The sequence below is a fragment of the Theropithecus gelada genome, chromosome 17 (assembly GCF_003255815.1).
Source record: "Theropithecus gelada isolate Dixy chromosome 17, Tgel_1.0, whole genome shotgun sequence".
Classification (NCBI taxonomy): Eukaryota; Metazoa; Chordata; class Mammalia; order Primates; family Cercopithecidae; genus Theropithecus; species Theropithecus gelada.
Window position 1 is genome coordinate 30,893,468 of NC_037685.1, and position 27,597 is coordinate 30,921,064.

Below are 27,597 nucleotides of genomic sequence, written 5' to 3' on the forward strand. Positions count from 1 at the left end.
TGCTGCAAATGTGGGAACTGAGAGTTGAAGAAGATGTTCCCAGAGGATGAATAAAGGGCAAAAACAAAAAAGAAAATAAAAACAAGAAATGAAAAGATATGCTTTGTAGCAATAAAGAATGCAATCCATAATGAATATCTAGTAGTTAGGAATGTGCCAAATAGCAACAATATACATGTAACAACAAATTAAGATAAAAACATCATAGAAATAAATATAAAAATTGAAGATGAAACATAATAGAAATAGAAAACTGGAAAAATTGTAGGCTTATTATGTAATTCCAAGAGCATAGTGGAATTAATGGATGCATTTGCTTTAAAATCAGGAATCAAACATTACTGTCAATATATGACACTGTCTAAGTTAATGTTTATATTCAGGCACTAATTAATACAATTAGACAACCCTTACAACTCATCAATTAAAAATTAACCCAGGAGAAGATGGGCATAGACATTCTCCAAAGAAGGCTGTACAAATGACTGATAAGCAAATGAAAAGATGTTTAACATTGTTAGTCATTAGTGGCATATAGATCAAAACCACACTGAGACAGTGAGATACCGCTTCACACCCAGTAGGTTGGCTATATTAAAAAAGACTAACAAGCTGGACATGATAGCTCAGCCTGTAATCCCAGTGCTTTGAGAGGCCAAGGTGGGAGGATTGTTGAGCCTAGGAGGTCAAGACCAGTCTGAGCAACATAGCAAGACACCATCTCTACAAAAAAAAATAAAGATTAGGTAGGCATGTTGGCGCACCTGTGATCCCAGCTGCTCAGGAAGCTTATGTGCAAGGATCACATAAGCCTGGGACGTCCAGGCTGCAGTGAGCCATGATCCGGCCACTGCACTCCAGCCTGGGTGACAGAGCGAGACCCTGTCTCAAAACAAATAATAAAGCAAAGATAAATAGTAGCAAAGTGTTTGTGAGGCTGTGGAAAAAATTGAGCATGCAAACATTGCTGGAGGGAATGTAAAATGCTGCAACCACTTTGGAAAACACTTTGGCAGTTCTTCAAAACGTTAAATTGAGACCTAGCATATGACCCAGCTAATTTCATGCCAAGGTGTATTCCCAAGACAATGGAATACATATATCCACAAAAAACATATATAGATATCATCACAGCATATTCCTAATAGCCCAAAACTGGAAACAACCTAAATGTCTATCAACTGATGAATGAATAAATGAAACGTTCTATATACATATAATGGAATATTTTTTGGCAATAAAAAGGAATGAAGTACTGATACATGCTACAATATTATTGGACCTTGATAAATAAACTTAGGCATATTAAAATTTTAAAGCATATAGTTGAGCAGACAGGAGTTAATGAATTGGGCAGTGCCAGACCTCAAGCGATTGGGACCTCACCGAAGGTGTGTGAGGGAAAAGTGTTTATAAAGTATTCATAGAAACAAGACAAAGGCAATAGTTGATTGATAAAGGGAGGAAATAGTCTTAAAGTCCTAAGTAGAGATTCCTTGGCTATTTCTGATTGGTTAAGTTTGTTTGTTTGTTTTTCCCCTGGGATATGACTGTTTACTCTGAGTTGGGTTTCCATTTGTTTATGTCAGAGCCCAGAAAGCTAATGCCAACTCAGTCTAATGGCCTCCTAATTAATTACTTTAACACGTTTTGTGAAAGAAGTCAGTCTCAAAAGACTACAGATTGTAAGATTCTATTTATATGAAATGTCCAGGACAGCAAATTCATGGAGATAGAAATTATATTAATAGTTGCCAGGGGCTTAGAGGAGCTAGGAACTGGGAAGTTACTGCTGAGGCAATATGGATTTTTTTTTGGAGGGGGTAACAAAATATTGTAAAATTAGATAATGATGATGGTTGCACTACTCTGTGAATATAATAAAATTCACTGAATTGTGCATTTCAAAAGGGCGAATTTTATGTTCTGTGAACTATATAACAATAAAGCTGTTATAAAAAAAATTACATTGTATACTTTTGAAAATTGACTCATGCAAATAGAAAACCAGTATATGCCAGGAAGTAATTTCTATGTGTGGGTTTGTTCTTTCTGTTGGCATACTCTTTCGGAGGCTTTGGAGACTCAGAGGAATAATGTGTCATTTAATTTGTCACCCACTATGACATATTAAATATGTTTTTAGAAACATTTTGTCTTTGACACTACAAGGTCCTTCAGATTTAAAAAGTTCTCATATATCAAAGGTTTTGTTTGTTTTCCCCATGGATGCTCAACTTTCAGACCCTGAAAAACTATTTTTGTTATTTAAGAAATTTATGAGTCTGATACATTTAAGTAAGAGGATAATCTCATACATTCATTCGAATATTCAAGTAATGTATATTGAGTGTTTGCAGTGTCCTAAGACTGCTAGACATTGGGTGTTACCAGCTGGGCATGCAGCTACACCGTTGGTACTTCAATAGGTTAACTCACTTTTTCCATGGACACTTTAACCTCCCTAGTCTACTCTCCCTAGTCTACTCTCCACACAGAAGTCAGAATACACTTTTTAAAAGATAAAATACATTATGCTTAAAATCTTCCAGTGGTTTTTATTGACCTTAGAATGAAATTTAAAAGCCTTTATGCTGACCTTTAGTGCTTTGCACATTCTGGCCTTTACGACCACTTTACCTTCGTCTGGCACCACTCGTAATACGCCCTTGCTCTAGCCATGCTGGAGTTCTCTTGTTTCCTTTAGCATTCGGTCTTCTCTCATGACTCTTGTTGGAGTTTTGAATGAGATAGGCTCTCCCCTGGTCATCCTCCCAAGCACCTTTATCTATAGCTAATGTTAATGCTACTCCTCATTTCTGTGTTGCGATAGATACCACTACCTATGGGAAGCTTTCCTCTGTAGAAAAGGTTGGGTAACTTTGTAATGTAAACTGACAACACTGTAACTTCTCTTTTACGGCATTTTGCATAAATGCAGTTATTTATTATCTATATTTTACATTGATTTGCAGATGCCCAAAGGCAAGAGACCATTGGTTATACTCGCCACTGTATCCCTAGAGTTGAAGTCTTGATTCATATATGATTCCCCAGTGAATATCTGATCATCAACTTAAGAAAGCTGGCCCTTATCATTGCATTACCTGGACCATAGCAATTGTCTCCAAATTGATCTTTTTGCCTGAAGCTTGGCCTTCTTGTATCTGTCTGAAAAAATACAAGCCCCATAGCATGGTATAAAGTTCCGTTTGTAGTGATACCACTACATACAAACTTTATACCATGCTATGGGGCTTGTATTTTTTCATATCAATCTCATTCCAAGTCTCCTGACTTGCCCTCCCTTCCTTTCATGTTCCAGGTCTATTAAAGTACATGCAGCCCTTCATCCATTCCTCTTAACCCCATGTTGTGTTAAACATTCTTCTGTGTCCACCTCACCAGTAAAACTGGAAGCTTATACAGAGAATTCACTAGACTTTGTCATTTCTTTATCCCCAGTGCTTGTTAAAGTGTCTGGCAATATTTGTTAAACTGAAATGACCTCAGACGTCACAGCAGAAACTTCTCAATTTAATGCACTGAATTAGATTTAATTTCAGGCATTTATAATATTTTATTGAATCTTAAATTACTAACACTTCGTATCTTCCATGAGAACACAGCAAGACAACTGTGATAATCTACGATTCTTCTAATGAATGCACAGAATGCTTCCACTTAAACTTTTATGCAGATAAATACTCTGATACTATTAATGTTGTATCTGCATTTATCTTAAGTCCTGTCAAAAATCCTGCTTATCAAATTAGGCTATTGGAAATAAGGGCAAGAGAAAAATAATAAATATTAAAACCACATTTTGGTAGAGGTGTATATAATCTACTCGAAATAGCTCTGGGAGTGTTCCCACGCTACACCTTTCATCTTCCATTTCTCAATTCAGGAATGCAAACATCAGGCATTTGGGCTTCTCCGTTGCATGTACTGTCTGGGTTCAAAGGCATCCCAAGCTGCCCAGGGCCTGGGGCAGGACTGAGGCTTCACTGTCAAACTAGATGCCTTTAGATTGTACAAGTGTATTTCTCGTTTAGAGAATTCACTTGGTTCATCTAAAGAAGTTTTTAAAATTGCTTTTTTTTTTGTAGTTCACTCATGTTCATTTAGATGTAAATAGGTATTCTTTGAAAAAAAAAGTTGCATGATCTTCATTAAGTTCAGGGAAAGCCTACACACAACAGCCACCTCCTAGAGGGATTTGTGGGTGGTTTCCATGTAGATTGTGTCAAAGGCTCTATGAAATCCTGCTATTTAAAGGAACGCTTTTACACTGTTGGTAGAAGTATAAATTAGTTCAACGATTGTGGAAGACAGTGTGGCAATTCCTCAAGGATCTAGAACTAGAGTTACCATTTGACCCAGCAATCCCATTACTGGGTATATATCCAAAGGATTATAAGTCATGCTACTATAAAGACACATGCACACGTATGTTTATTGTGGCACTATTCACAATAGCAAAGGCTTGGAACCAATCCAAATGCCCATCAATGATAGATTGGATTAAGAAAATGTGGCACATATATACCATGGGATACTATGCAGCTACAAAAAAGGATGAGTTCATGTCCTTTGTAGGGACATAGATGAAGCTGGAAACCATCATTCTCAGCAAACTGTCACAAGGACAGAAAACCAAACACCACATGTTCTCACTCAGGTGGGAACTGAACAATGAGAACACTTGGACACAGGGCAGGGAACTTCACACCCCGGGGCCTGTCGTGGGGTGGGGGGCTGGGGGCGAAATAGCATTAGGAGATATACCTAATGTAAAGGACGAGTTAATGGGTGCAGCACACCAACATGGCACATGTATACCTATGTATCAAACCTGCATATTGTGCACATGTACTCTAGAACTTAAAGTATAATAATAATAATAAAGAGATCTTGTTACTTAAAAATACCCATTAACTGTATTAAGTAAAGCATTTCTGGTATTTATTTAGCCAAGAAGCCCATTTTTGACTGAACAACTTATAGATTTTCTCCTAAAAACACTTTAAAAAATCCTACTCTGAGGTACGTTTCATTATTTCCCAAAGTGGTCATTTTAATAATTGTGCATTATTTGGGGTTTGGGCCACGGCAGATTTATTTTGGGGGATGTCAACATCCATCCTCCAACAGGGAATGTGGGCTGGCATCTGGCTGGGTAACTTCAAGTTTATAGCTAGGCCATTGGCAGTTGTGGTCATCCTCGATGGGTGCTCCACATTAAAGACGGATTGGTCATGCTAAAATTTACCAAGGACTCTAAGAACACAGTTCAGAAACTGAATCCCTTTGCAAATTCTATGTGCATTTGATTGAATTAGATTTTTTGCAGGTGCAGCAATGTGAAAATAGGACTAAACATTATCTTGACCTCCTAAAAGTGATTTATTTCCAGAGAGATGAGAGAAAACACGTCTCAGACAAATATCTTTGTCTGGATGCTATGCTTCTAGCTTTATACTAAGCAACCATTTTATTCAATTATCTATCCACACGCACTGAGAATTATAATATTCACAAGGACCATTAAGATAGATTCTCTAGTTAAGAGCATACACCAAAAGCAAAGTTGTTTCCAGTTTAAAATATATATATATATATTTATTTAAATATTATTAAATATATAAATATATATTTAATTTGAATATATTGGTGTTTCTCACTAACTTGAGTGGAAATATGAATGATTCATAAATACTTTAAAAATCTATAATATGTAATATGGATTAGAATGTGATATCTTCATCATTTGTTGATCAATAAACAATATAATCTATGTAATTAAAATGCACATCACAGTCATCAGTAATCTCTGATAGAGTGTCCTTCATTCACATTGGAAAATCTGTAACCCAAAACGGAAGATAATACAGAAAAGATTTCCACCCCACTGCCTGGTGTCCTCTGACTTTGCTGTTCCTTTTTCATTCACGGATCATCAGCTGAGTAGCCTTAGAACAAAGAGGTATCAGGAGTATCACAGAACCGCTCTTACCCTGTTCAGAGCCAACAAAGGACACTCCTGGCCATAGTTTACTAATCCACCATCTTAGAATTATTAAGCCTGTTGGGGGAAAAAAGAAAAGAGATCATGATAAAACTAAGAGATGGATGAATACAAACAAAAATAAAAAACAAGCGGCCAGGTGCGGTGGCTCATGCCTGTAATCCCAGCACTTTGGGAAGCCAAGGTGGGGAGATCACCTGACGTCAGGAGTTTGAGACCAGCCTGTGAAACATGGTGAAACCCAGGCTGTACTAAAAATACAAAAATTAGCTGGGCATGGAGGTGCACACCTGTAATTCCAGCTACTCAGGAGGCTGAGGCGCAAGGATCGCTCGAACCTGGGAGGTGAAGGGTGCAGTGAGCTGAGATCGTGCCACTGCACTCCAGTCTGGGTGACAGAGAGCGACTCTGTTATAAATAAATAAACAAATAAACCACAAGCCTTCATATTATACTACAAGGAGGCAAGATTTTAAGAACAAAGCCACCAAGTTTATATTTATGGAAAAATTGAAATAAGTAAGAAAGTGTCCCCCACTCCCCTTTAAAATACTTTCTCGAATGCCTAAATAGTCAGACTTGGCCAGATGATGATACTAACTGTATCTTCTTTTCATCATTTTCCATCATTCCTGATATAATACAGAATGTAGAGAGCGGTCATATCTTTTATCCTTTCCTTTCCCCTCATTTTCTCTACCTCTGATGATTTCAGGCTTCTGGGACATAAAAAAGTAGTTTATTCCTAGAGTCACTTTAGAGACCCTTGTCACATCAGCCTGGTAGAAATTGATTTCTCAGGTTCAATTACCACCTTGTTTATATGTATCCAAGAAATCTCTGAGCACCAGCTTTCTACTTGATACTTTCTCTCAGAATGTCACAAAGACTCTTTAAAACCCAGAAATCCAGAACTGAACTCATGGTCTTGTCTCCCGAACCTGGTTACTCTTTAGTACATCCACTTAGAAACCTAAGAATCATCCGTGACACTTACTTTACCTCCCACCAAATTTCCAATCCTGATTCCTATTGATTTTATAACCTAAATATCTCTCAAATAGATTTGAGTTGCTCTTTTATGTAGCCAACTATCATATTCTTGCTTGGAGATGATTGCAGGTAGATGTGTCCTAGTTAGTGTAATCTCATCCAGTCTCCCTCTCTCCTCCACTGCCCTATCCCATCCCATTCCATCACCAGAATAACCACTGAATCTCAGAGCCTCAGAATAACCTTTCAAAAAATCAGTGGTAACCTGATTTTCTCAGGGTCTAATTCCTTCCGTGGTAGGCTTGATTAATTTCTTTAATATAATCATCAGGACTCTATTTATCTCCCTTTCAAATTATCAGTCCTATTCTCTCACTAACAACTCCCCTCCTTCCTTGGTTATCCTGGAGTTATTTTATAGATTTTAACCCAACAGTCAAATTCTTTGGACTTTATTATATTAAAATAAAAGCACTAATAGTTTTCAAAGATGCTGGACAAGGTTGTTTATATTTTCAGCAACATTCGAATCACAATACTGGAAAGAAGTAAATATCCAACAGTGGGGGAAGGTTGAATACATTAGGATACAATCACACGCGCACACCGTGGAAGATTATGCAAGGTTCATAGGTCATGCATTCAAGCTCTGTCCATTCATATGAAAAGATTTTGATGTTGTATTATGAGATTGAGAAAGTGAAACAAATAGAAGCACATATAATGCCCTATTTTTGTAAATTATTTCATTTTAAATATACTATTTTTATGTTTACAAATAGATACACACACATATATATATATATATATATATATATATATATATAAATGTGTGTAAATGTGGTTATGTGAAAAGTACATGGACATGTGGACATGGAGAAAACAGAAAAGAATGTGTAATGGTTTGCTGTACCTGATTATCTGGGAAGGACAAGCTGTGAGTGGAGGTAATAGGGAGGGTAGGAGTTAGAGAAGCAAGCAAAATAATAGGAAAAGTCTATGGCGTTAAAAAAAAAAAAATGAGAACCCAGTGATGCAGGACAGGCGAGCCCCAAACTGGGACTTAGGCTGGGAGGGTTTCTTGCTTTTGCCAGGAGAGAACTTAAGGGTCAACCCATGGCAGAAGAAAAACAGCTTTTTTGAAGCAGCAGTGTTCCAGCTCCGGGGGTGTTACAGCTCAGGCAGTGTGCCAGCTCTGTGACTGCCCCTGCAGAGCAGAGCTACTCCACAGGCAATGTGTTGAGAGTAGCAGCTCAGGGCATTTCTGTAAGTCGTGTTTATACCTACTTTTAATTACATGCAGATTAAGGGGCGGTCTATGCAGAAGTGTCTAGGAAAAGGGTAGCCATTTCTGGGTCATCTGGTCATGGTGTGGAAAGAGGCAGCAGCTCCTGGGTGTTGCCATGGCAACGGTAAACTGACATGGCACACTGTTTGGGTGTCTCACAGAAAGCTGCTTCCGCCCCATCCCTGTTTTAGCTAGTTGTTGATTTGGTCTGGTGTCCAAACCTGGCCTCCAAAGACGAGTTCTGCCTCTTACTTCACCAGGTTGTATGGTATGATCCTGTGTATAAAACATTATATGAGTGTGTATATGTGTGGATATCTATATGTACACATAGATAAATTATAAAACATATTTGTATATATCTACCAATCGCTGGATGTATTCTTGAAATAAGTGACATTTAAGTGACAAAATCTGTTGTGGAGATGTATAGAGTATAATTCTAATTTGGTAAAATCAGACAAAAAAGAATAAAATGTAAATATATGTGTTTGTAAATGTGAGGATAAGGTTATAGAAGGTTGGGTCTTGGCCTGTGTGCTTTCCCTACCCTGTCGGCACTCACCATTTGGGATTGCTTATGTACCCTTCCAGACATTTAAAATTCATTTATGTGTATAAATAACTATAACAATAGAAATATGTGGTATTTTAATTTCAACATCATACATGATACCTTATCATTTTCCTTTTTTTTACCCATAAATTATCGTGACTTTTTTTTTTTTTAATACAGGGTCTCTCTCTCTCTCTCTCTCTCTCTCTCTCTCTGTCACCCACACTAGGGTGCAGTGGCTTGAACAGGGCTTACTATAGTTTCAGTCTTCCAGGCTCAAGTGATCCTCCCACCTCAGCCTCCTGAGTAGCTGGACTACAGGTGCACAGCGCCATGCTCAACTCGTTTTTTAAAAAATACTTTTTGTAGAGACGAGGTCTCACTCTGTTTCCCAGGCTAATCTTCAACTCCTGACCTCAAGGGATTCTTCCATCTCAAATTCCAGAAGTGTGGGGATTACAGGCATGAGCCACCATGCCTGACCCATCTTGATTTTTTTTTTTTAAGATTACAAAGTGCATAAAATCTATATAACATACTATCGATTTTATAGTCATTGAAGAATGATGGGCATTAGTTTTCAATTTTTCATTATTCAAAATAAGTGATCTATTGAGCATCCAGCATCCTTGTATATGCCTCCTTGTTTTTTTTTGTTTGTTTGTTTTTTGTGTTTTTTGTTTTTGAGGCAGAGTCTCGCTCTTTCGCCCAGGCTGGAGTGCAGTAGCACGATCTCGGCTCACTGCAAGCTCCGCCTCCCAGGTTCACACCATTCTCCTGCCTCAGCCTCCCGAGTATCTGGGATTACAGGCACACAAGCACGTGCCACCATGCCCGGCCGCCCTCTTGTTCTTAAGTGTAGTTGTTTCTTTAGATGAGCCATGGTTAATGAGAATTACTGCCTGGTAGAAAGTACCCACTTAAAAACATCATAAAAACAGCCAATACCCCACCTCCACCTCATTAGAGGATTTACCAATTTATACTCACAGTATCGTTAGGGACTATCTGGTTTCTCATACCTTGACCAACAATTGATACTGTCAATATTTAAATGTTTTTCTGTTTGGTTAGATGAAATTATATTTTTAATTTCAAAGATAAATATTGAGGTTGGTCAGCTTTTATTTTTATTGCCATCTGCATTATATCTGTGACTTATGTATTCATATCCTGTGTTCATTTATTTTTTATTTGGTTATCTTTTTCTTAGTTTTTCAAATATTCTGCATAATAAGCATTTGTCTATCAAATATGTTGAAACTCCAGTCAGTAGTCTGTTTTAACTGCCTTTCTCACTGTGCAATATATGGCACATGAGTGTTAGTTATAGGTGAGTAGATGTGAGGAATGACAAAGGCAGAAAAACTTACAAGGTCTCCATGCGATCAGAAGGAAAGCATGATATTACATTTGAGTACTCTAGGAAAGGAGCATTTACATCATCTCCTGCATTGTCATGTGACTATTTCCAACAAATGAGATATTTGAGAACAAAAGTAGTAATTCATTTGCATAAATGGCTATTAGCTTTGTTCTGGGGACTGGGAGAGGGATTGGTAGTTACTGGGAACAACTGTAAACACGGTCAAACAAAATACTTCCTGTGCTCTACTCCACATTGCTATAGGACAAATCCCACCGGGGATGTGCAAACCAAATGCTGGCAAGGTTGATAAATAACCTCGAGTTGAGAGATCAAGAGCAATTTAATTTCGTAGGTAATATTTTAAACACACCTGAAAAAATGGAAACAGGCAAGGAGAAAAAAACAGAAGTAGAGACTGAAAAGTACAGGGTGACTCCGGAGACTGTAACACAATTTAGCTGAAGCGTAGGATGCTCAAAGTGGAGTGCTGGGAAATTTCCAGCTTCAGCTGTAAATTCACATGAAACAATTTGGCTTGTCTTCATTAGGAGATGGGAAGAACCACCAAAGGCTTTGGTTCAGAGAAACAGTGCGATCAGAACTGTGCTTTAGGAATATTAATCGGGGGACCTGGAGGGAAGGATTAGAGCTGAGAGAGTGTTGGAGAGAAAGTCAGCAAGGAAACCCTTCCATCTATCTGAGAAGAGCTAATGAAAGCCCACTCTTGAGTGAAGGAAATTTCAGTGCAGGAGAGGGGAAGTGAAAAGGCGAGATACCTGATGAAAACAGAACAGCCTTTGCTTGCACATTTTGTTGTTGTTGTTGTTGTTTTATTTTTATTCACTTTTATTTATTTTAGACGGAGTTTCACTCTTGTTGCCCAGGCTGGAATGCAATGGCGTGATCTCGGCTCACTGCAACCTCCACCTCCGGGGTTCAAGTGATTTTCCTGTCTCAGCCTCCCTCCCCGGTAGCTGGGACTACAGGCGCCTGCCACCATGCCCGGCTAATTTTTGTATTTTTAGTAGAGACGGGGTTTCACCATATTGGCCAGGCTGGTCTCGAACTCCTGACCTTGTGATCCGTCAGCCTCGGCCTCCCAAAGTGCTGGGATTATAGGCCTGAGCCACGGCACCTGACCTGCTGGCACATTTTAAACCCCTAGCTGGTGCTGTTTCTAAAGCATCTGCATACATTTTCAGCTTTGGAGTAGTAAAGAAAATCGGGTCATATTGAATGTATTCTCCATTTTCCTTTTATCTAGTTATTATTTTTTAAAAAATTTGCTTTTTCAATTTAGGATTCTTACACCCCCTGATAAATGAAATGGTCAAATTTTGATTTTACATGTCTAGAGATATTACTTAGCCTCTCAGTTTCCCCTAATATTTTTTTTTTTTTTTTTTTGAGACGGAGTCTCACTCCGTCCCACAGGCTGGAGCGCAGCGGCGCGATCTCGGTTCACTGCAAGCTCCACCTCCCGGGTTCACGCCATTCTCCTCTCTCAGCTTCCCGAGTAGCTGGGACTACAGGCGCCCGCCACCACGCCCGGCTAATGTTTTGTATTTTTTCAGTGGAGACGGGGTTTCACCGTGTTAATCAGGATGGTCTGGTGGTCCACCCGCCTCGGCCTCCCACATTCCTGGGATTACAGGTGTGAGCCACCATGCCAGACCACTTTCCCCTAATCTTAAACTTGCTTCCCAGTGGCCTTTTTTCCCCCTTCTCTGTGGTTTCTCACAACCTCAATATTGATATTGTAGTAGCTGGCCTTCTTCTCTTGATGAGGAAGAGCCTCCTGGTTTGTGGTACTATCTAACTCATGAGGGTTTTAAATGTCACAAAGCTCAATGGTCACAAAAGGAAAATTATTATATATTCTTGGAGATCATATGTAAAAATGTGATTGAATGAAGCTTTCCTGAGTGTGACCAAATTAATAGCACAATTTGGAATTCTACTCCCATCTGCATACTCTTGCCCTCAGGGTAGAATTCCTCTCTTTTCTTTCCACTAATAATTCAGGTTTTATCTAAAGATTTCCCTGATGACCCTGGTTCCCGGTGATTTTCTCTGGCTCCTATACCAATCATGGCTTAGAGCATTTCTTTGGCACATACTTTATACCCTGTTGAGATGTTGTTTCTATTGTACTGAAGTTAACTTTATATAATTATCAATTCATTTCATACTTAGAAATTCTACCTCCGTAACTAGATTATAAACTCTTTGAAGATAAGCAATTAGGGAGTAAAATGTATTTGAGTCCTAGTTCTAGTTTTTATTGCCATTATTGATGATACTTCACACAATTAAAGAGAAAAAAAAAATCCTACATTTATTTATTTATTTACTTATCTATTTACCAAATCCTCACAGCTGCGTGTGAATTAAGTATGTCTATTTTGCAAATATCAAAGGATGGACAGAGCTTGCAAGTGAATTCATTAAGGTTAATAGCACGTGTTCTAAAATCTGCAGTTGCCCGTTTGCTCTGGTGAGTCAGCATCCTGCTAACTGCTGCCAAAGGCTTGGCCTGCCTCGGCAGATGTGCAAGCTGCCAAGACCCTCCAGCCAACCCCACATCCTTGAATCTGTGTGCTCTGACTGCTGGGATCAAGTCTATGAAGCCTTACTTTCCTGTTTATACCGGTGACCATCAGGAGCTGAAGGCTATTGGATTATCCAAGATCATTAGTCCAACCTGTGTGTTTGATCTCTCCTGCCTTCCCAAATCCAACACCAATACCTGCACTATCTCTGAAATCTGCAAGTCCGATATCTCACATTATGGTCATTATTTCCTACCATTCCAGTTGACTTACTCCATTATTTTTATTTTTATTCAGTTATTGACTTGATATTCACAAAATAGATCAGTGGTTTAGGAAACTTTTTGCAATGCAATTTTAATTGAAAAAGAAGAATATAAAATAACTATGTAAAAATTCATAGTAAAAAGACAGCTAATATAGAAAGGGCTGATGGACTTATGGGTGTTTTTGCCAGTTTTAGAATAAAATGTATTCTCCTTTATTTCTAATCCCAAAATCACTTTATCTTATGAAAATGTTCAATGTACTTACTCTTCTCCTTCATTTTTTTTTCTCTTATTTCTCCCTTTACCAAATCTCCATTTAGATGATCTAGTACTTTTAAAGCATGTGAATACACTTCTAATAAGCCTTGGATAATGCTGTAAAGAAAGGCCTTTCAAATTCAGGTCATGTGTTTAAACTACATGTCTCCCTGACACTTCCACACCATGGAAAATGTTGTCTCACTTGTTTTGCAATGGAAGTATTTTGGATCAAATTATATGAAATGAGGTCTCTACATTAAAAATATAATCTTGTGGTAATGGCTACTCTCCGCCCGAAAAAACAAACAAAACAGAATCTCACTAGATTCCATCCCTTCTCTAGGCTATGTCCCATAAATCTGCCTTCTTTCTCCAAAACTCCGTGAATGAGTTGTGTATTTCTTATTTATCTTTATCTCTTGCACCCCCACTGATCACTGTGCTTTCTTCCCTGCCTCTGTGTTCAGACTGCACTCTCCACAAATCACTGATAGTCTTCTTCTGATTAGAGCCAATGATTAATTTGCATCTTCATTTTACTTGAACTTTCAGTAGCTTTTGAAACATTTATTCATTTCATCTTTAAAAACAACAACAAAAGTTTTCTGCATTTGCAGGTTGAGATAACCCACTCTTCTGAGATTGCCTTATTTCTCCTTGAGCTTCATCTCAGAATCGTTTTCAACTTCCTTTGGTCTCCACATCTAAATGTTGGAATGCCCAAGAATTAGTCTTCAGCACTGTCCTCCCTCTGTGCTCATCCAACTGCCTGCTGTTGAAAACCACATTTCTGTACCTTGCCTGATCTCTCCCTTGAGCTTTCAGTTCAGGTAACTAACAGCATATTGGACAGCTCCTCTTGGAAGAGTGATTGTCACAGGAAGCCAAGTATGTCCAAGAGAGACTTAATTTCTTACCAAACCTCTTCCCTTAGTCTTCTCTGTCTCATTTAATGATACTTTCATGTGCCCAGTTGCTTCAGACAAAAGATACCAGAGATTCATGAATCCATCTTTCTTTCACTTGCTATGTTTAATCCACCCTCAAGTTCTGCTGTCTTCTCCTTCAATAAATAGATCCAGATAGATAGACAGAGAGATCCAGATAGATAGATGTTCCAACTGGATCTCAGTTCTCACAGATCACCCTTAGCAAAGGCAGCATCATCTCTTCCCTGAAACACACTCAAAACTTCATAGCTGGATTTACTGTTTTTATCTTGTCCATCTTCCCTTCCCTCCCCTCCCTTTCCCTCCCCTCTCCTCCCCTTCCCTCCCCCTCTCTTCCCTTCCCTTTCTTTGATGGAGTTTCACTCTTGTTGCCCAGACTGGATTGCAATGGTGTGATCTCAACTCACTGCAACTTCTGCCTCCCAGATTCAAGCGATTCTTCTGTCTCAGCCCACTGAGTAGCTGGACTTACAGGCGCCTGCCACCATGCCCGGCTAATTTTTGTGTTTTTAGTAGAGACAGGGTTTCACCGTGTTGGCCAGGCTAGTGTCGACCTCCTGACCTCATGCGATCTGCCTGCCTCGGCCTCCCAAAGTGTTGTGATTACAGGCATGAGCCACTGCGCCCGGCCCCTTGTCCATTTTCTCATGCCCTGTGCAGACCTCTCTCCAAGTGACAGCCAGTGTGATATTTTCTTTGAAACATTAAAGAGATCATGTTACTGCTATGCTCAGAATTCTCCAGTTACTTCAGAGCCCACTTAGAACACAAACTTAGCCCTTGGTAGACCATGATGATCTGGCCAGTTTGCCTCTTGCCTTGTCCCCCTACGCTCCCCATTACTATGTGGCATTTTTCAGTTGCTGTGGCCTTTCTTTCTCTTCTATTTTAGTGTTGTTCTCTCTGCATATAAAGCTTTTCCCTGTGATCTTCCCATGGCTGCTGCTTAATGTTATTCAGAACATAACCTAAATCCTACTTTCCAAACAAGTAGAATATAGTATTTAAACCAATTGACCACCTGGTTGAAGCGCCCTATCCCCACTCCATCCCATTCCACTACTAATGATGCATTTTTAACTAAATAACAATTAATACCTAAAGTTGTCTATTTAATGTCATAATTTTAGTTTTCTCACTAGACTATAAGCTCCTAGAGAGAAGGTTCCTTGCTCTATTCCCATCTACTAGAATAATGCCATACCAATAATGAGGGCTCAGTGTATTGATTGACATTGTCATCTGTAGCTAAACAAGAACAAAAATTGATTTGGCTTTCAGTCTTTGAACTTTCTAAACAAAGGAGTCTTTAAAACTGGAAATAAGAAAGGAAAGAAAAAGAGAGAAAGAGAAAAAGGGGAAGTAATTGAAATCCTTGGTCAATTCTCAGTATCTCTATTCCTGACTTTGAGACAGTTCAGTCTGAACAAATTAGCCTACAATTAGGGATTGGTGTTCCATTTCTTATTTGACTACATTGGCACTGCAGCCTCAGCCTGGTGGTTTTACATAAAAGACTAGATTTTTCCGAAGATTTCTTGTATCTAAACACTTGTCACTTTGGCCTACAAGTTGGATTTTCCAGAGTCCTAAACTAAATGCTTTAAATCCACCCACACAGTCAGTTTAATTAATAATTATGAATAGGAATGAAATGCAGAAGCGCCCTCTGGTGGTTTAATATATAGGCATGCAAAAATAGCAACGTGGACTCAAGATTCTGTTCACAGTGGTGTCAATAGGAGATTATTAAAATATGCTTCTGCTTCTCCCTGTATTTCCCTTCCTCTCCCTCTTCCTCATTCTTTTCCTTAATTCAAAATATAATATGAGTTAGAATGGGAAAATTTATGACAATGTGTAGCAGAAATCCGTATGGAGAAGCAACTTGTGGAAAATGGAAAGGATCCATGCCTCCAAGTAAACACTTTTACAGAAGACCTTCTTTACTCTTTGCTAACCATAGCGTAAACATACCTCTAATCCTTGCCAAGCAGAGATAGTATGTGTTTCCTCTCTTACTCGACCTTAACATTGCTTTATTTGGTTTTCCCCAAGAACTGGGGCAGTGCTTAATGGAGTCTTAATAATTTATAACCTCCTATAAATATTCCTTGTTGCAATGCTAGAATGTACTAGTGTTTTAAAAGTGGTGTTATGGTCACAACTTTTATATGTTTTCCATACCTGGCTTATGGAATTATTTGTACCTTGAATGTAGCATATCTACTATTTGGATGGCAGTTGTTCCATAGTTTTAGAGCATAATATTTTGTAATCACTTTTGTTTTTTGTTTTTTGTTTTTTTTTTTTTGGAGACGGAGCCTTTCCTGGGTTCATGCCATTCTCCTGCCTCAGCCTCCCAAGTAGCTGGGACTACAGGCACCTGCCACCACGCATGGCTAATTTTTTTTTATATTTTTAGTAGAGACGGGGTTACACCGTGTTAGCCAAGATGGTCTCGATCTCCTGACCTTGTGATCTGCCCACCTTGTCCTCCCAAAGTGCTGAGATTACAGGAGTGAGCCACTGCGCCCGACCTGTAATCACTTATTTTTATTTACTTTTTTCATTTCTATTGATACAAATGTAGCAACATAGTAAAAGCTTTTCTCCTCCTCCTTTTTTGTGGGATGGGGACAGTATATTACATGAATTCTCTTTCTCCTGCATCTGATTTTCCTTCTAACATTTACATTTTATGTACATTTTATGATTTCATCTATTTGCATGGGTTTAACTATTGGCTCTATGCATGCGATTCTATTCATTAACTTGGTTTTGATCTCCAATCTATTATTTAGAGCTGTGTTTTAGAAATTACCTCACAATTAAAGCTCAAAATGAGAATTAATCTCTCCCTCCAAAAAACAGGTACACCGTAAACTAAACTTGTTCTACCTTCTAACTTCCATCTATCAGTGTCTGGCTCTGTAATCATCCTGATTACTATGTTTAAAACCACCAAGAGCTTTAACTTCTTCTTTCTTGTCTTGTATAGGGAGTCAAGCCCTAGTCAAATACCATTCATTGCACTCATAAAGGAGCTTCCCCTTTTCCTCTCTTATTTCACTGGTTCTGAGTTTATTCCAATAGTCTCTTACCTCACCTATTGGAATGGTGTCTTTGTTGATTGCAATGACTATAACAGATCTTTCTAAAACAGGGCTCTGATAATTCTGTTCCCTTGCCCATTAATTATTAATATAGTATAATAGTCTGAAAAATCAAAGCCAAATCTAATGTATCTGGTACATTACCTCTGCCCCCATAGTGACCTGGCCCAACTTACTACCTTCCTAAATTTGTCCTCTTTGGAATAAAACTAACATCATGGACTTTCTCTCTGTGTTGAAGAAATAGCTTCTCCAACACAAAGACCAGATTTGTGGGAACAGATTTTACCCCTAAAATCAGCCAGCTCTTTTAGAAACTATTTCTCAGAATCATAAGGGAATTGAACACGAGAAATAAACTCAAATTTGTTGCTATAACTGAAAAAATTACCAATAGTCTATTTCTTCTGGATAGTTTAAAATTAGCTTTTAGTATAATAATGTGAGTTATTTAATGTAAGGGAGTATAGCACACATGTCCACAAAGTACCTTGTTTCTTATTTTATGTATCATTATTATTATCAAGCATACATGCAGACTCATGCCTTATGTAATCTCTTAACTGCCTCTCTGTTAACACCAAGCATCCTAGATGTGACCTGAAGGAAAGCAATTAGTTACCTTTACATACAAGCGACTGTGAAGTGAGCCTGTGCCTCCTCCACTAACCCAGGTTGCTTAATAATCACTTGAACTACCTCAGCATTTTTTGCTTTTCAATTTGTAATATTTTAAACATTTTTGCTTTTCAAATTGTATTATTATTATTAAACATTAAGGAAGTACTATTGCAAAAGAAATAGAGATTCTGGGGTGGGCACGGTGTCTCACGCCTGTAATTCCAGCATTTTGGGAGGCTAAGGTAGGAGGATCACTTGAGGCCAGGAGTTTGAGACCAGCTCAAGCAACATAGTGAGATGCCATCTCTACAAAAAAAAAAAAAAAAAGGGATAAAAAATAAGCCGGGCATGGTGGCATGTGCCTATAGTCTAGCTACTCTAGAGGCCAAGGTGGGAGGATTGCTTGAGCCAGGAAGTCCAAGGCTGCAGTGAGTCATGATAACGCCACTACACTCCAGCCTGGGCGACAGAGTGAGATCCTGTCTGGAAAAAAAAGAAAGAAAGAAAACAAAAACAAAAACAAAAAGAAACAGAAGCTCTGCTTTGTGAATCAAATGAAAATAAACAATTTAAGTTATTCTTTACAAAGTTTTTTTGTAAAAAGCTTTGAAAGTCTGAAGATTTGAATAAGACTGAGTGCACAGATGGGGGAGGCTCCAAAGATAAGTTTGTGCTTTTGCACGTAGTGCCAAGATTACAGTGAGAATGGAGAAAGTCAGCTAAGTGACAAGCAGTTGTTGAAACAAATAACTTGATCAGAACGGTGGAAGTGATATGGGCTAGGAGCAACTAAGAGAGTCATTTCAAGGTGAAATGGGAACTTGAAAATCAGTGGGAAGCCTGGGAAGAAACTGAAAGCCGGAGTAGATAAGCATTAGGGAGGAAAACAATTTTTTGCAAGACACTCCAGACTGATTGCAGGGGAAAATGGTAGAGACCAGGGAGGAGAATTAAGAAGGAAATTGCAGTATAAGTCAAAGATGAAAAATTGTCAACATAAGTGTGAAGGTTTTTTCAATAGCAAGAAGGTACTAGTATTGAAAGGTGCCACCCAAATTGGCTCACCTCAAGGGAGCTAAGGTGACAGGGTAATGTCCTGATAACAGATGGTTTTCCTTTTCTTTTCAATAAAGTATGAAGTTGAGCTCCCTCATAGCAAGTCGACAAATATAAGGGCTTTGAAATTTACTTGCGTTTATTAGAATCAGCTATATATGCTTGTATCTTTGGATACAATCAAAGATATCTTATAAGTCTATGGCTAGAGCATTTTCTTTTGTATTTGAAAAAATAATTGCAAAGATGATAATGGGGATAAAGGTGTTGCGAGGCTGGTATTTTTCAGCTCTCCGTCCGCCTTGCTTGGAAACATGGTCAATAGCAGTTACAATCTGAGGTCTGATGAGGGAGGGACAGGATGAGATAAGATTTCTCTGAACTCATAACTTCAAAGTAGTTTTATTTTCTTGAGTTTCAAAGACGAGAAAACTAAGATACATAGAAGTTCCATAACTCGCCTCAAACCCTATGGCAAGGCATACTGGATCGTGATTGCAGATTCTGTTTCCCTTTCTCTTTGCTTCTTTATTTCAAACTGTCCTGTGGTGTGGTCAAATAATCTTACTCTATCCACTTAAAAACACTATCAACTTAGATCATCTTCCCTGGGTTCTTGTTACTAGGAGTTGTTGATGAACCTATAGCGAACATACTTTCCTCCATTTTTGTGAATAATTTAGCACCTTACTAATAGATTTATACTTTACTATCGCTACTTTTCAAAGTGGAAATTCACTTTGAGTCTTTTACCACCTTGTCTTTATGCTTCTTTTGCTTCTGTCAATCATTTGCCCAGCCCTGTTGACTTTGCCTCTCTTCTATCTGTAACTCATGAACACTGTCACTATTGCAGTTCAAAATTAAAATTTCTTATTCAGGACTGCTTGAAGAGTCTATTAACAGTTTACTTGCCTTTAATAGTTTTCTCTCTCTAGTCCAACTTCTGCAATGCAGCCTCATGCATTTACTAAATTTCAGCTGTGGCATTTTACATTTTGAGCAACCATCAGGAGCTTTTATCTAAAAAATAAAGCTCCTTAGCCTGGCGTTTAAAGCCCTCCAAAATCTTTTCTCTAACTTACCCTTTAAATATAATTTCCTTTTATGATTATCTTCCATGAACCCACCTTTCCAAGCAAAGCAAAACTTTTTCAATTGTCCATGTCAGCCTCATGTTTTCTGACACCTACCCTCTGAGGACTTTTCCTCTGCCCATCATCACTGTTCTTTGTTCTGAGAAAATTCTCTATCAAATCCATCTCCAAGTGCTACTCTTGTCCCTCCTGTGCATCTCTGAAATCCACTTCTTCCATTTTACAGCTTCTCTGCCGACTTCGGGCCCTGACATTTTCCATGGGCCTTTTGAAGGACGTCTCTTCTCCCTCCGTCTGCACGGCTGCTGTGATGTGGAAATCTGAAGCTGCACTTTCCCCACTTGGAATCTTTTTGCCTGTGTTCCATTTGCTCTCACAAGTCCTTTAGCTCAGTCTCCAAGTCATACGATGGCTTGTTTATGTCTTTCACACCAGCCTTACCTCTTGCTACACCCATTTCTCACAGCATGTACTTCTTGTTCCAAATGCACAGTGTAGTTGCTGTAACCATATGTTACAATGTTTTGACATCCTTGTAATGGGTTGCTCTTATCATGTTATATGACAATTGCTATTTTACCTGTGTAACTTTCATCCCAACGGTGTACGTGAGGCCATGCCTTATTCATATTTGTATCTCTAGCATCTAACATAGTAGGGTACAACAGATATTTATTTTTAATTTGATTGAACTGAAATAACCTCAACATATCCAGGTTCAATGGATGCTCCAAGTCTCATCCCGATGGGTAGTAGCCTTTCCCAGGGTAGTCTTTGCNATGGATGCTCCAAGTCTCATCCCGATGGGTAGTAGCCTTTCCCAGGGTAGTCTTTGCTGATATCCTTCTTCACCCATCACCCCTACCGGGCAAGGATCCCACCTCTCTCGGACATCCATTGTCAGTCGCACTTTTTTGACACATACAACTTGCATTTTGATGGTCAGAAGGATTCCTTTATTTCTTTCCTCTTAAATTACAAGCTCTATTAGGAGAAACTTTAGTTACTCCTATTTTCCCTATTATAACATTTAATATATGTGCTTTGCAAATACTAAAAGTGAAAGAAATACGGGCAAAATAAATGAAATGGATACATAGCTTCTTCCATACTCATTACATGGAAAATCAACGAGCTCTCTAACTTTAAGGGAACTTTGGAATAATTTATTCTAACTTCTTCGTTGTGCACATTAGGAAATCGCATTCAAAGAGGTTCTGTTACGTTTTTAAGGTCTCAGTGTGAAGAAAGGAAAAATTAGGATGAGAACCAGAGTCTCTTGATTCCAGGCAATGCTTTTACGTATTTCCAATTATATTACTCTGCCTTTTCAATTATATGAGGTATCATATAAATCTGTTTGATGCTTTACATGTAAAGTAATTACTTAATTTTTTTCGATGATACTTATGTAAATTATACAGATATCTTTGCTAGATAAGTATTAAAGAAACAGTATGTTTTCGATGGGGATAAATTGTTTTTTAAAAGTACTGTAATAACACCCTGAAATCACACCAGTTTGAGAAAGAAGATGCAGAACTATTATAAAAGGAGATCTTCATATTAATATTCATTGTCATTTCTAAGAAAGGACCTTAAGAAGAAAACTACAAAGATATTTGCTTTTGACCTTAGAATTCATTTATAAAAGGACCACATATTCCATAGCAAATTATTTCATTTTAACATAGGACAAGTATGTGATTAGTTATACATATAAATCATAAATAATATCTATTTTGATAAAGTAATATTACATAAATAAGTCAGTTTATTAATATAGTCATCTGATTTTGGCATATCTTGCACATGTATACTGCATACCACATAAATGTCCATGATGTCCATTTATCATAATTGCCATTTTATACAGATAATTTACTTCCCTCTGTTTGAAAAACTAACAAACATTGTATATTATTTTAAAGGTTAATATTGAGGTGAAAGCAAGAACATGTCATTGTTTTGACTTCTACGGAACATCACATTCTCAGAAAGATGGAGCATGATTTCTAACTGCCTTTTAATGTTTTCTATTTAAAAGGTAAATAAGATTTGTGGCCGCCCCATAAGAACACCCACACAAAGCCCCCGTTGTTCTTTTGATCAGAGCAAAGAGAAGCATGGAATGAAGACCACTACAAGGAACAGTGAAGAGACGCTTGCCAACAGAAGAAAGTAAGACATTTGTTTTACAACCAGAAAGAGAAAAGAAAGTAAGCCATTAATTTTACAACAGAATAGAACATATTCAATTAAATAGAATAAAATGCAATATGGATGAAAAAAAAAGATCAACATTCATTAACTTTAAAATTCAGTGGCTCCATCTGTTCCATTAATTTGGAAGATAGGTTCAACTTATAAGACCAAGAAAACTTCCTGTGATAATGGAACATTTCGATAATATAACATGGAAGGCCGTATCAGGGGCCCTGGGCACATGCGACATCGTGCACTTAAAATGTGGCCAGTCAGTGTGACTGAGGATTGAATTTTTAATCTTAGTTAATTTTAAATTATAAATATGGTTAGTGGCTACTGTATTGGAGAGTGAAAGACAGAAAGATAATAGATTTACATGATGTGATAGGTATTACTGAATGTTTAACATATATTTTTAAAAGTTTAATAAAAAGAAGTTTTCATACTTTTTACATGAAATGCAAAAAATGGTTATCTGTTGATTCAAAATAATAAACATCCCATAGGGTTTGCTAACTCACATTTCTACCACTATGCGCATCATTATTCCACAGGTTAAATTCAGGCCTTGTTTTGCGTTCCTTTGCTTGATAATGGATGCTTAAGAGGTAAAGCTCTTAAAACTAGAGGAAATTATTATTTGTGTGTGTGTCTAGTTGACCAGTCAGTGTATGTCCTGGCAAACACTAGATTCTAAGTCAGTACTTTTTGAATTGGACTGAAATTCAGAATTTTGTATTCATTTATGAAATAATTATTTCTAATAATACTCTATGAATAATTCATATATAAAGTATTTCACATAACGTTTCTATAATCTAAAATCTGTTTCTTTCTTTTTTGGGATAGGACACCGAATTGCCACATTCTCTCATCAGATGGGCTGTAAGCATGGGATAAAGATCTGGGCTATTGCTGGCTATTTTCTACAGCTAAAAAGAATTAGCGTTTTATTTTACATGTAAAGTAGCTGTTCTTTTTATCTAAACACCTACAATGATCAGCAATCATTTCTTGCACTTGAGAAATCAGTGTATTTTGTCTAGGGTGTTTGTATAATAAAACCCAGCTACAGAAGATTGGAAGTCCTTCAAGGTGATGTATTTCACCACCAAAACAACCCAGCTGGAAAACAAAACAAAACCCAACCTTTAATATCATCTATTCACTAGCAAAATGAAACCAATGCAGGTGAAATGTTACAAACTGGCTCAGGAACAATAAGGGGGCTCAGACGAGTGAAAGTTTTTAAAAGTATCTATCCTGGCCACTGAATAGACCTTCTTGTCACTAATCTTGCAAACTCATTATTTTGATGTCCCTGACCGTCCAGCTATGATGAGCCATTGTCCATGAATGAGCGTAGATCCATCACATGCTTGTCTCCTGCCACACGGAGTGAACAACCATAGGAACTGTACACGAGTCCACTTATGCATTTCAATTTTACGCTATTTTTTATTTCCACTCTTTAGTGGGGCTTCATTGCCATGGCATTATATTTCTGCTTGTTGCTTATTTATTGTGCAGGTTTCTCTACAAACTAATTCTGAATTTTATGTATCCCTCATCAACTTATTTTTCCCCATGATGTTCTAAATTTCCATTGAAATAGGTGGGTCATGTAGCAGGAGTAGGTGCTGAGTCTGGGCTACTTTTTCATGTGCCTTGTTCTTTCTCTACCTGCTTGAGCCTGATTTCCAATAGATCACTTCCATTTGGTTGTAATTACTTCTATTTAAGCCTAGTCTTACAGCCTGGCAGATCAAATAGTACTTAGTTCATCATGGCAATCTCAGGTTGCACAGTCACTTGCTAGGTCATGGCCAAGTGTGTAGTTTCTACCAGGGCTCAATTGCAAAGCAACTAACCAAACAACCAACTAACCCACCCAGCCATGAAACTTCAGATACCACTGAATAAGTAAACAAGGTCATCTGGACTCACCATCAGAGCACCTTGCAAATGTGTAAGCAACAGAGCCTTTTCTTTCTCATATTAAAGCTCTTTGGGGCTATTCTGTGAATGGACTAGAGCAACACACCAAAATGTATAATATGTTTTTTTTTCTAGTATGTAAAGGAAGCTAAAAAGCATTGTATCTCTTCCTGAGTTTTAGGTTATCTTAGGTGCAGAAATTTTCCTTTTATATAAGAACAATTTCCCAGTAACATCCAGGCCACATGTAGAAACATTGTTGAATTGTCAAGCACTTGAAATGTCAATATTTTTCACCACAGAGGCACACATATTTCTACTAAGACATTTGGGATGAAGTGATCCATATTTTATTGTCAGCATTATGTCCTACAGGATATCTAGATAATCAAGGCTCCTGTTTGCCATGGATTGGGAGAGTTTTTGAGGTCTAACAGTGAAGGAGTCCTTGCCAGCTAAAAGTGAATTATTTCCAATTGTCGTTACTAATTGATAAGGAGGTAAAATAATTTGCCAAATCATTAGCTGCATAGCAGGTATCAGGACATATTTGGATTTGCCCAAGTAGTCACCACGTATAAAGGAACATCTGTAATTGGAGTCACCCTCTGACTCTGTTTAGGATAAGCCAACCTTCTCCAAGTCCGTCTCAGTGTGCACAGACCAGCCAAACAGGCGAGGTAAGTAGCGAGGTGTTAGGAATCACCACCACTGTATTTTTTTCATGTTTTTGAAGTGGCCCTAATCTCAGCAATTCCACAGGTATATGATACATTTTCATTTTAGTATTTTTGTCAGGAGAGGAATTTCTTTTTTCTTATTGTGTTCAGCTCAACTTTTAGGTGGTTCATTTTATTTCTCTTTTCCTTTATTTTATTTTCTTTAAGTTCCAGGATAAAAGTGCAGAAAGTGTAGGTTTGTTAAATGGGTGTATGTGTGCCAAGGTGGTTTGCTGCACCTATCATCCTGTCATCTAGGTTTTAAGCCCTGCATGCATTAGCTATTTGTCCTAATGCTCTCCCTCCCCTTGCCCCACACCCCATGACTGACCCTGGTGTGTGTTGTTCCCCTGCCTATGTCCATGTGTTCTCATTGTTCAATTCCCACTTAGGAGTGAGAACATGTGGTGTTTGGTTTTCTGTTCCTGTTAGTTTGCTGAGGATGATGGCTTCCAGCTTCACCCATGTCCCTGAAAAGGACATGGTCTCATTCCTTTTTATGCTGCATAGTATTTCATGGTGTATATGTACCACATTTTCTTTATCTAGTCTATAACTGATGGACATTTGTATTGGTTCCATGTCTTTGCTATTGTAAATAGTGCTGCAATAAACATACGTGTGTATGTGTGTCTTTATAGTAGAATGATTTATAATCCTTTGGGTATATACCCAGTAATGGGATTGCTGGGTCAAATGGCATTTCTTGTTCTAGATCCTTGAGGAATCACTACACTGTCTTCCACAATGGTTGAACTAATTTACACTTCCACCAACCATGTAAAAGTGTTCCTATTTCTCTATAGCCTCTCCAGCATCTGTTGCTTCCTGACTTTTTAATGATCGCCATTCTGAATGGCATGAGATGGTATCTCATTGTGGTTTTCATTTGTATTTCTCTAATGATCAGTGATGTTGAGCTTTTTTTCGTATGTTTGTTGGCTGCATAAATGTCTTCTCTTGAGAAGTGTCTGTTTATATCCTTTGCCCACTTTTTGATTTTTTTTTTCTTGTAAATTTAAGTTTGCAGATTCCGGATATTAGACCTTCGTCATATGGGTGGATTGCGGAAATTTTCTCCTATTCTGTATGCTGCCTGTTCACTCTGATGATAGTTTCTTTTGCTGTGCAGAAGCTTTTTAGTTTAATTAGATCCCATTTGTCAATTTTGGCTTTTGTTGCAATTGCTTTGGTGTTTTTGTCATGAAGTCTTTGGCCATGCCTATGTCCTGAATGGTATTGCCTAGGTTTTCTTCTAGTGTTTCTATGGTTTGGAGTTTTACATTTAAGTTTTAATCTGTCTTGAGTTAATTTTTATATGGGGTGTAAGCAAGGTGTCCAGTTTCAGTTTTCTGCATATGGCTAGCCAGTTTTCCCAACACCTTTTATTAAATAGGGAATCCTTTCCCCATTGCTTGTTTTTGTCAGGTTTGGTGAAGATCAGATGGTTGTAGATTTGAAGTGTGATTTCTGAGGTCTCTGCTGTGTTCCATTGGTCTATATATCTGTTTTAGTACCAGTACCATGCTGTTTTGGTTGCTTGTACTATAGTTTGAGGTCAGGCAGTTTGATGCTCCCAGTTTTGCTCTTTTTGCTTAAGATTGTCTTGGCTATATGGGCTCTTTTTCGTTCCATATGAAATTTAAAGTAGTTTTTTCTAATTGTGTGAAGAATGTCGAGGGTAATTTGATGGGAATAGCATTGAATCTATAAATTACTTTGGGAAGTATGGCCATTTTCACAATTTTTGTTTTGTTTTGTTTTTGAGATAAAGTCTCACTCTGTCACCCAGGCTGGAGTGCAGTGGTGCAATCTCGGCTTACTGCAACCTCTACCTCCCAGGTTCAAGCAATTCTCCTGCCTCACCCTCCCGAGTAGCTGGGATTACAGCATGCACCACCACACCTGGCTAATTTTTGTGTGTTTAGCAGAGATGGGGTCACCATGTTTGCCAGGCTGGTCTCAAACTCCTGACCTTGTGATCCGCCCACCTCAGCCTCCCAAAGTGCAGGGATTACAGGCGTGAGCCACTGGGCATGGCCTGCTATATTGATTTTTCATATCCATGAGGATGGAATGTTTTTCCATTTGTTTTTGTCCTCCCTTATTTCCTTGAGCAGTGGTGTGTAGTTCTCCTTGAAGAGGTCCTTCACATCCCGTGTTAGCTATATTCTTAGGTGTTTTATTCTCTTTGTAGCAATTGTGAATGGGATTTCATTCATGATTTTGCTCTCTCCTTGTCTATTGTTGATGTATAGGAATGCCTGTGATTTTTGCACAATGATTTTTTTATCCTGAGACTTTGCTGAAATGGCTTATCAGCTTAAGGAGTTTTGGGCTGAGACAATGGGGTTTTCTAAATATAGAATCATGTCCTCTGAAAACAGAGATAAGTTGACTACCTCTCTTCCTATCTGAATACCCTTTATTTCTTTATCTTGTCTGATTGCCCTGGCCAGAACTTCCAATAGTGTGTTGAATAAGAGTGTTGAGAAGGGGCATCCTTGTTTTATGCCAGTTTTCAAAGGGAATGCTTCCAGCTTTTGCCCATCCAGTATGATATTGGCTGTGGG

At 38.2% G+C, this 27,597-nt stretch overlaps 1 protein-coding gene across 1 annotated transcript in view; it reads left to right on the forward strand.

The window, feature by feature from the left end:
• Positions 1–27,597, forward strand: part of GPC5 (glypican 5) — a 1,483,371-nt gene that overhangs the window by 309,981 nt on the left and 1,145,793 nt on the right. Inside the window, exon 4 of the mRNA XM_025364794.1 lies at positions 22,207–22,340. Coding sequence (XP_025220579.1) covers positions 22,207–22,340 — 134 coding nt within the window. The remainder of the gene's footprint in view (positions 1–22,206; positions 22,341–27,597) is intronic.